Here is a 10,429-nt window from a genome sequence, read left to right as displayed (position 1 = left end):
AGATGATATTAAACAAGGCTTCCTGGAAGAAAAGGCCCCAGTGGGTTCCAGTCTTGTACAAAACTGCCCTACCTGGAGTGCTTTGAGCTGGGAGGTATCTACTGCTGGGTGGGGAGAGGAGGGGACAATGGGGGAATTCAAAAAGGGGCAGGATGTGATGGGAGAGGGAGATTTCAGAGCTGTGTCTGAATCCCCTTGGTCAGCAGAGTTATGTGTTGGGCTGAGACCCTTTCAGATCTGCCCACAACAATTTTCTGGGTTTTCCCTCTGTTCCCAGAACAAATTTAAGCCTGGGAATCCCCAGGAGAGACCGAGAGGACCTCCTGCCTGTGCCCACAGACCGGCACCCACCCCTTTTCCTGTAGGTTTGTTCCAGTGGCTCAGATGGTGAGGTTTGCCCTCCTCTGTAGACCAAGATGGTGCTCCAGACCCAATCAGAGGACCTGCTGGGGGCTGAGGTTCCTGCAGGGGGCAGCAGCCATGAGCCACCTCCACTCTCACTGGCTGCTGGGAGAAGGAATGGCTGGGCTCAGAACTTGGGCAGTGGCCAGGCATGGAGTGTGGGCCTGAGTCTGGGTTAAGCCTGTGCTTAGGCTCAACGCTGTTTGAAGCCAGGGCTTAGGGCTCAGCCCCATTCTGGGGTCAGGGTTAACCTTCCTTTTCTCGGGAGCAGAGTTTACCTCTGTGAGAAGCTGACTGGCTCAGAAAAAGGAGGGTGAGGTTTCTGTGCTGAGAGCATCTCAGGCCTGTCTCTGTGGGGAGCTGGCTTTATTCCCAGCGGTCTTCCTGTTGCAAGATGGGCATTGGAGCAGCCTCTTGAGTCTGGGTCAGGGAGGGAAACCTTGTCTTTATTCCCCTCAGGGACCCCACAAAGCAGATCTCCATGGCCCCTTGGGGTAAAGGAAAGAGAACAGATACTGTGATGTAGTACATAGCTCAGCAGGGCTGTAACCTACCCAGTGTCAGAGAGACAACATTCGCCTCTGAAGACAGACTCTTCCCTGTCTAGGCAGAAGTCCAGCCAGGAAGCTCTCAGTCCAGGAACTCAGCCCACAGCCTGAGGTTCCCAGTTCACATGGGGCTCTGTCTTCTCCTTCCAAAACACCCTCTCCCCATCCTCTGTCTAGGAGTACCCTATCCTAACAACTCCTATTTGGGATTGTCAATAGGGAATGGTTGCCCCCATTTCGCAGGTGGAGAAACCGAGGTCCAGAGAAGGAAAGTGGCAACACCTAAGTTCAGCAAGTCAGTGGCCAAACAAAGCCTTGAACTCAGGTCCCCAAGCCACAGGTTAGGCACAAGGCACAGGGGGCTGGCAAGTCCTCAGTGGTGGGGGGAAATGAGGGAGGGCAGGGAAACTCCAAGATCTGCTGAGCTGGGCTTCTGATTGGAGTGCCAGTGTGGTGGGGAGTGCTTCTCTGGGGACTGGGCCAAGCTTTGAAGGGGAACAGCATCTTAGCAGCATGAGGGACACTATGGAGAACGTTCAATTCAGGTCACGAGGTCACGACATTCTGTGGGTCTGCTATGTGTCTAGCATTATGCTGATCAGTAGGATCAGGGTGAGATAGACAAGGATCCTGCCTACAAAAGGTTCCCCTGCGTGGGTCTCTGTCTAATATCTGGGGGCTACAGTCCAGGCAGCCATACATACAAAAGGCACTACAACATGCATGGGGTTTATTTAGCTTGAGACCAAAGCAAGGTCTGAAGAACCCATGTGCTGCATCCCTGAGTTATAGATGGCAGTGTTTTTCCTTCCTGCAGACACCCAGCAAAGCTGTGGCAGAACCAGGCCTGGGAGCCAGGGCCCCCTGACTTCCAGATGTGGGTGTCATTCTTGCACCCGCTGTAGGGGTCTGCTGCCTTCTGATTTAGGCTGACGATGCTGCTCTCCATGCAGCCTCCACCTGGTATCCTTGTCTGAGTTGCTTATCCTCCCTTGGATCCAAATCAGAACTAAGCTGATCAGCCCACCCAGGTTAATCTCTTCCTCTTGATTGAATTTCTTTTTTTTTTCACTAACTGTAGTGACTTTTCAGTGATTTGGACATTTTTCTCGTGCCTGTCTCTGGCTTTTCTGCCACCCTCTTTCCTTTCGGTTTCTTTTCATTGGATCCTTTTGAACAGTCACTGGAGGTTTGGGGGAAGGAGGGTGTTTGGGAAGGTCCTTTAACTTCATCTCTTCTCCCGGGAGCCCTCCCAGGCATCAGGTGTCATTTTTGATCCACCCTCCTGCCTCCCCCGAAGAGACACACATCTTTACTGGGGTGTGATTTCCCAGCTTACTTGTTGCTCAATGGCCTTTAGTAATATTTAAAGAAATCAGAAGGGCCTATGTTTACTGTATCCAGGGCCCAGAAAGAATAGGGAAAACTTGGAAACTCAAGGAGAAGAGATCTTGGAGGAGAACAGCTGAAGGTTCTGAGAGGTGAGAGTTTAAGCCTAGTGTGTATGAAGTGACCTGTGAGGTTTGGGCTCTCAGGCTCCCTGACTTGATTTTTGTGGCTCACCCAGACCAAGGTTGAGGGGTGAGGCCACTTGCCTTAGGAGAGAGTAATCAATCTTTCAATCTGGGCAAGGTAGAGAATAAATTTGAAGACTAGAATGGCTTCCATTTCTGAATATCCAATTAAACTCTTTTAATGATTGAGAAAAACATACTTATGTGTCCATGTGTCTCTTTGTAACGAAACAGACCTTTGGTAGTCATTGAGGCACATGAAGAAACTTCTCAGATACATGACTTCCTCCCAACAGTGTTCTGAAACTTTGATTTGCAGGCAGATCACCTAGGGATTTTGTTGACATGCAGATTCTGAGGCAGTAGGTCTGAAACTCTAAATTTCTGCATTTCTAAGAAGTTCTCAGGTGGTACTGATGTAGCAGTCTGGGTAGCAGAGCCTCATACCATCCCTCATCTGTAGAAGGATCTAGTAGCACCCACCTCAGAGTCTGGCACGAAGTGAAAGATGTTAATTAAAGGAGAACCACACACCTGACTGAGGCAAGGATGCTGCGTGGACCTCAGCTTGCCACATCTATGACATGTGTGATTCAGATGTCTACCTCAGCTAAACGATATGTCACTACATGTCAGGGACCTTCAGACTTACTCTTACAGAGCTGGGGTCACACATTCCGAATCCATGAATGCCGAAGGTCTGGGCTCTTTGGGCAAATCCATTCTCATTTGCTTCAGACCCCCACAGGGCTGTCAGGTCAGCAGCAGCTACTAGGGGCTCTGCCTCACTGTGCCTGACGAGGGTGTGTGAAATGGGCCTCTCCTTTGCAGTCTGACAAGACGACACGGCTCTTCTTCCATCTCTTACATGTTTGTCAGAGACGGGAAAAAAAAAAATGGGTAGTGTTAGCCAGGGGTAGGCAGGACTGAGAGGGGCTAAAAGAGATGGAAGTTGAGCCTCTCTGAGGAAATGTCTCTGAGGAGACAGAGCTCTGTGTCTCCCCCAGGGACAGGTAGAGCTGGACAGGCATCCTGGACCCACGTGTGGATGGCTCCTTAAGGTGGCTCATTTCTGCAGTCAGTGGAGCAGAGCCCGAAGGGTGTCCCCTCAGCCCTCAGTCCCTGCCCGCTGAACTTTTATGGAGAAGTCTAGCCAGCGCTGTGCAGTAGAACCTCAGCAGTGTTGGCAGAGCCTCCAATCTGGGAACCGCTACCTATCCGTGAGCTGCTGCGGTGTGACTCAGTCCACTGAGAAAGTGGATTTTTCATTTTGTTTCAGCTTGCATGGTGGGTGTGTAGCGTCTATCATCTGCATCCGCTCCACCCATCCTACCTCTTCTCCACTTAGGCCCACACCACGGTGCTCAGGGTTCTGTCAGAGGAAGGCGCGGGCAGAGGAGGGAGAGGGTGGGAGGATGACCAGTGGATGTTCCAGTTGGTTTTCACAAGCAAGCCCACAGCTGGCCTGATTCCAGGGGTTTCCAGCTGCCCCTCTTGCCTTGGGATCTCTGGCAAGGCCATGCCCCAAGCCTGGAGCTAACTCTGGAGACAGCTCATGGTCCTGTGTTGAGACCCAGCCAGGCCCGGCTTATAAACACACACGTTCTCCCGTGAACCCCACCGCCACCTTTTGGTTTCCCAGTGTGAGTGTTCACGTATGCCTGTGTGTCTGTGTGCACACGTGTATATGTAGGGGTGTGTGTTTCTATGTCCAGAGCTGACCGCATCTCGGCCCTCAGCTTCCCCCATGTGACGCCCCCGCTCCGTCTCTACACCCCGAGCTGCTCTACGCTCCCCGTGAGCCGTGTCACTCTAAGTCCCCACCTCAGTTTCTCGTGGCCCAATGCCCCCAGCTGACAGAAATGCTGATCTTGTCACACCCAGCAGCTGCGTGCAGAAATGCTACTGCAAGCCACAGCGGGCTCAGCAGCACTCTTGCAAGATGTCAGAACTGTCCACCATTACTCTGTAAGTGTGCGTGGCGAGGCTGTGGCCGGGTGTGCTGGATGGGAGGGGGACGCATGCTGCTGCTGCCTCCACCTGGAGCTGCTGTCTTCCCAGGCTGGAGGAGAGCGGGGAGTGAGCCTGTGCCTCCAGCCCTGAGCCCTTGCCCGGCTGTTGCATGTTGACATCTGTGCGTCTTGTGAGTTCTCTGCAACCCTGTGGCCTGGGGTATGAGGGGAGGTGGCGGGGATGGGGCTATGGACGTCGTGGGAGCAGCCGGGGTGCGGCTGGTTCTGAGGAGGAAGCAGCTTGGAAGCCTCTGCAGATGCTGGTTCGACATGTGGTCTTCCCCCAACCCCCCACTTCTCTGGGTTTCAGCCTTTGCAGCTGTTAGATGATTTCTAAGAGCCTTGAGCTTGAATTCACTTAGACTGTCCCCCTGCAAGGGGTGGGAGCCTCACCCAGGTGCCTCGCTCACACTTCACCTGCAGAGTGACTTACTCCCCACACAAGCCTTGAGATGGGTACTTGTATTATCCTCTATTTACAGGTGAGGAAACTGAAGCACAGAGAGGTGAAATGACTCACTCAAGGCCAGAAGTTGGCAGGGTGAGGAATTGAACCCAGGGAGTCCTAAGCACTAGACCCTGAGGCATCTCTAGCTGGAACTTCAGCCCCTATTTGGAAAGCCCTTTAAGTAGGGGATCCCACCTTCATTTGGTCATCTCTGGCTGTAGGAAGCTCTCCCTTGTGTTTCTTTAGGCCCCTTCTGCCCATCAGTGTCTCCTTGGGGCAGGGGAACAAAGGCTAAAGGCTTGTGTCATTGTCTCTCTGGCTTAATCAGATCATAGGGTGATTCTGTGACTCCCCAAGGAGGGGTTCTAAGGTTCAAACCTTATGTCCCCATTCCAAGGCCTCTGGTCCCCGCTCTGAGGGACAGAGTCCTCGAAGTCTGAGACCCATGCCTTCCTCATCCACCCCCACTGCTGCATCTATCAGGAGTCATTGGGATGCCTGGGTCCCTGGCAGAAGTCCCTCATTCTTTCTGGGCCATCGCAGGGCTGCGGGGGAGGGAGGGCAGGGCCCTTGGGTTGCACTCTGGGATGCTAGGGGGTGGGAAGTGCTCGAAGGCTTGTGTTTCTCACATACTGAACCCGTCCCATCCTCTGCCACCACAAATGCTGGAGAGGGTTGGCCTTTTGATTTCTAGGGCTTTCCTGGTGGCTCAGATGGTAAAGGATTTGCCTGCAGTGCAGGAGACCAGGTTCAGTTCCTGCATCGGCAAGTTCCCCTGGAGAACAGAATGGCAACCCACTCCAGTATTTTTGCCTGGAGAATCCCATGGACAGAGGAGCCTGGCGGGCTACAGTCCATGGCGTCACAAGAGTCAGATATGACTGAGCGACTAACACTTTCATTTGTCAAACTGCATAGACAGATCCCTGGAAACAGACCCATTTGGGGAGAGGATAAAGGGACCACAGGAGGCCGGGCTGCCTTCTCTCCTCAACTTCTTAAGCTGCTCTTTAAAGTAACTTCTTTAGTCAGGGTCACAGAGGGGCCCTCAAGATGTCCATGTTCCTGTGTTTCCAGACAACTTTGCTTTTCATTCTTCAGCCAACACTCCCTGCTGTCCTCTGGGGTGAGGCTCTGGGTGCCTGGAGATGAGCGGGACCCGGGCTCCCAGGTCATGCCCAGTGTTCAGGGCTCTGAGGTGTATCATCCCAGGCCTGTGTGGTTGTACCTTAATGGACACACACTTTTTGAGCATGGGCCCCATGCCTGGTAGGTGCTGGCCAGGGTAGATGACAGATAAGTGAGGCACCACACCTGCCATCAAGGAGCCACTTCTGAGAGAGGACAGACAGAAGAGAGGTGAGAGGCTAGGACACTCCGAGACCACAGCCAGGCTCTGAGTGGGATCCTGTTGGCCCCCACTCTGGTCCAGGCACCCCCAGGTCCTGCAGAACCGGCCACCTGTGAGCATGTGGAAGATTGGTGGGTGCTGGGCAGTCGAGGGGCCTTTTTCCAGTACTGAGCCATGATCCACCTGGAGGTCTCCCTGGGCTATTCCTTCCCCTTTCTTAGTGTACCTCCCCTCTGCTTCTCTTTCTTCCCCTTCCCTATCCTTTCCCTCTGAGTAGGCGTCACTCAGAATCTATGGACTCCGCTTCTCCTGAAAATCTGGAGCCCTCACACTCAGTGGAATAGTCTCTCCCAGAAAGGCTGGGGTCAGGAAGAGGGAGGGGCATCTAGTGTAACTGCCCCAGATTGAAGGCCTGCCCCCATCTTCTGCTGCCCACCTCATGGACTAGCTCTGCCAGGAGAGGGTGAGGCTGAAGCTCAGAGGGCCCCAGGGGGCACATTGCACCTGCAGGGTGGGGCCAGTTCTTCCAGGAGGTCCAAAGAGAACCAGTCTGCTGGGGTGGGTGGAGATGGGGTCCCACTCTTGAAGACCCTCTGGGTGCCCCCCTGCCCTGGGAAGGACCCACAAGAGCACGTGTCACCATGCCTCCTCTTGACATTTTCCCGTGGCTTCTGCGGTCCACCCTCTCAGACCATGGTCCCACCCCACTGGGCCTAGGAGCCAGCTGCAGTCAGAGGAACCCCAGGAGAGCTTGCCGCAGGCGGGTAGTGAGGTCCCTAGGGCCATTTCTCTCTTCCCGGTTCCACTCCCAGCCCCGCAGACAGCCTTCTTCACCACCTCTGACGCAGTTTCCCAGGTGGCAGGTTCCTCCTGCTGGATGGTGGCTGTTTACGTTCAGGGTCAGTAAATCCTTCCTAGCATCCCTCCCATGAGTCTCCTGTGCTCTACCCTCTGGGCCCACACCCTCCCAGTGGTCAGCACCTCCCCACCACTCTCCATGAGCATCCCTGGCCAGCCCCAGACTCAGAGAAGCTGACTGTCTCTGTGGTCCCATAGGGCTGCCCTTTCCAGGCACAGAGAGCTTCCTTTCAGTGCTGAAAAACATTTGTTTTGCTTGAAGATGCATCACGTTGTCCGTCCAAATCCCACTGCAGGATTTTGCCCTGACTTCATTTTTCCAGAGGGCTTCATACCTCCCCAGAGAGGTTTCTGTCAATCACATACTCACCTGTGCACGTTCAGTGGTTCCACAGGACACCTGTGTGGCCTAGAGGGATGGGCACCCCACAGACTGAGGGAAGTCTCCCCAGAACTTCCCAGGGAGTTCTGGAAGCTGGGGCTCTGTTGACCATCTTCCCTAGGACCCACGCCCTGGGAGAGAATCCTGAGGGTGTCAATGGGCAGGGGCTCCGGTGCTGGGGGAGAGGAGCGGCTGGGACTGCAGTTCTCTGCCCTGCACGGCTCCGGCCTCAGGCCCTGGTGGCCCCCGGAGTAGACGGCTTGCTCTCTCCCTACAGACGGCTCGCCAGGTCCACCTTGCTGCTCATCCCACTCTTTGGAATCCACTACACCGTCTTTGCTTTCTCCCCGGAGAACGTCAGCAAGAGGGAGAGACTCGTGTTTGAGCTGGGTCTGGGCTCCTTCCAGGTAGGCGTGGTGTGTGTGTGTGTGTGTGTGTGTGTGTAGGGAAGAGCTTGTGGGGAGCCAGGTCCCTGGCCTCTACCTTGTTGGTGGTCCTAAGTCGTTAACCTAAACTCAGCTCTGAGTTTCCCCTTCTGGAATAACAGTACTAGATTAGAAGACACCTGGGAGGGCCCTTCATACTCTCTGCCCTCTAGGCTTCCATGAGAACACATGCCGGTGCTTTCGTGTTGCTGGTGCATCTGGGAGTCCTGAGCCAGGCCTCCCTTGGGCCATCAGAGACAGCAGACAGCAGCTCCCTGTCCCTCAGCATTAGCCCTGGGGATGGGTGGAGTGTCCTCAAGAGACCTCTCTCTCCACATCTGACTTCCCTCTCTGAGTGCTGGAGCTCTGAGTTACCGAGGTCGAGATCCCCAGCACAGGATCTGATCCCAGGGAGCTGAATGAGCTGAACAGGGGGATGAACAGTTACATAAATAAGTGATCCAGGGAATGAGAAAACTGGAGGACTAGTAAGTCTGTTCTTGAAGGAATCAGCAGACAGGGCTGTAAATGAGTGAGTGAAGCAGAGTGAGTCAGTGCAAGGATGCATAGTGAGTGCATGAACAGATGGGTGCATGAGTGGGTCAGGGAAGGCAAGGTTGGCTCCTTTGAATGTCCCTAGGATACAGTGCCTCTTCCAAGCCCAACTCATTAGAGGAGTATTTGACCTTGATGGTTGAGAAGTTATTCTGTTTATCTGACTTGATTCTCTCCCTCCTCCCATTTTAACTCAGTTGTTTTACCTGATAAGGTTCTTAACCTGGCAAGGCTGAGGGGTTTATTGGCAAAGTCCCAGACTGGGAGTCAGAGCCTGGGTTCCTATCTCTCAGCACAGGAATTCTAAATGCCCAGACTATAAGTCAAGAATATATGTAGAAGAGCCAAACACCTACTAGGTAGCAGGAACCACGTAGTGTTCCGTACGTTCCATGTACGAAGCTGTCTGGCCAACGGGGTGGGGAGGTGGTGGTGGATAAAGACAGGGCTGTTCTGTCCTGAAGGAGTGCTGCCCTCAGGGGGCCTGCAGGCTGGCTTGGGAACCTGAACACTTTGGGGTATGTGGGGAAGGCCTCTTCTAGAAAGTGGGACAGAGCTGGCCCTTGGGAATGGGAAGGATTTGACCAAGGGAATGTGAGATCCAAAGCCAGGGTTGTGGGTGGGAGGGAATGCCGCCACCAGCCACTTGGCTTCAGGGGTGTGGCCATCTCAGTGGAGCAGAACTTTGACTGCTTTACTGCAGGCTCCTGGGCAGGTGCTTGCATCTCGGTCACTTATTTCCCTGCTTCCTGGTGTCACTCCCGGCTCCTGCTGCCTCCCACACCCCGCGTGGGAGGTTCCTTGCTAGCATTCTCAGGTTCTGTTTGTTCTCTCTCCTTAGGGCTTTGTGGTGGCTGTTCTCTATTGCTTTCTGAATGGAGAGGTAAGTAAGATCCTGGGTTTCTTAGTGGTGGAGGTGCAGCTTGCTGGGGAGCAGACAGGGGTATGACCAGCTGGCCACACAGGGTTGATCCTCTAGACCAGGGCTCTGCGGACTCACAGTGCCTACAGGAGGAGGATGACAGCCTCCCCCCAACCCTGCCACCTTTCCTGATGCCAGACTCCCTCCCGCTTTGCTGAGGCCCAGTCTCAGGAGCAGAGATTCGCCCATAAAGGCATCAACTTCTGAGTGCAAACCCACCTGGGAGGGCTCACCGTAAGACAAACCTTAGGAAATGGTACCTACAGTACCAGCCACAGGAAATGGTACCTACAGTTCATGAGGCTGCTCTTGGGCAGGGATGCTGAGAAGGGAGCCATCCAATGCTTGACACTACCCCAGCATGCCAGCCTGCTTGCTCAGACCTGTCCCCTGTAGAGTACACTTGATTGATCCTGGGGAGAGGCCTGGAATCTTCTAGTAATTCTCCCTTGCCAGGCCTCCTGCTTTATCCTGTTAGGATGATGTTTTGAGTAGAACCCAGAACAGAGATGCTGAGATGGGAGAGGGCGCTGAGTGGGTGGGTGGCTTTGGAGAGTGGGCAGAAGTCATTGCACCAAGCGCTTGGGTCTTGGCTGCATGACTGTGGCAGGCTTCCCCTGATTTTGTATCTGAGAAATAAGAAGACTTTCTCAGACAACCTACAGAGGGGTTGCTACTGCCAAGTCACTTCAGTTGTGTCTGACTCTGTGCAACCCCATAGACGGCAGCCCACCAGGTTCCCCCATCCCTGGGATTCTCCAGGCAAGAACACTGGAGTGGTTTGCCATTTCCTTCTCCAATGCATGAAAGTGAAAAGTGAAAGTGAAGTCGCTCAGTCGTGTCTGACTCCTAGCGATCCCATGGACTGCAGCCTACCAGGCTCCTTCATCCATGGGATTTTCCAGGCAAGAGTACTGGAGTGGGCTGCCATCACCTTCTCCGACAGAGGGGTTAGATAAGGAGGCAGACAGAGCCCTGCAGGTAGGAGCTGTGAAAGACAGGTTCAGGGAGC

General features: G+C 54.0%; 1 protein-coding gene across 3 annotated transcripts in view; it reads left to right on the top strand.

Annotated features, from left to right (window-relative positions):
* Positions 1-10,429, top strand: part of ADCYAP1R1 (adenylate cyclase activating polypeptide 1 (pituitary) receptor type I) — a 49,756-nt gene that overhangs the window by 35,445 nt on the left and 3,882 nt on the right. The window contains exons 13-15 of one of the 3 annotated variants that reach the window (XM_010829131.1): positions 4,352-4,432; positions 7,793-7,922; positions 9,337-9,378. In XM_010829131.1, the coding sequence (XP_010827433.1) occupies positions 4,352-4,432; positions 7,793-7,922; positions 9,337-9,378 (253 nt within the window). Of the gene's footprint in view, positions 1-4,348; positions 4,433-7,792; positions 7,923-9,336; positions 9,379-10,429 lie in introns of all 3 variants that reach the window. The other 2 variants (XM_010829125.1, XM_010829139.1) reach the window with 2 other exon arrangements.

This window comes from Bison bison, unplaced genomic scaffold (genome assembly GCF_000754665.1).
Source record: "Bison bison bison isolate TAMUID 2011002044 unplaced genomic scaffold, Bison_UMD1.0 scf7180017858770, whole genome shotgun sequence".
Taxonomy (NCBI): domain Eukaryota; kingdom Metazoa; phylum Chordata; class Mammalia; order Artiodactyla; family Bovidae; genus Bison; species Bison bison.
The sequence above is the reverse complement of the archived record's forward strand: the minus strand, read 5'-3'. Positions and strand labels throughout refer to the sequence as shown.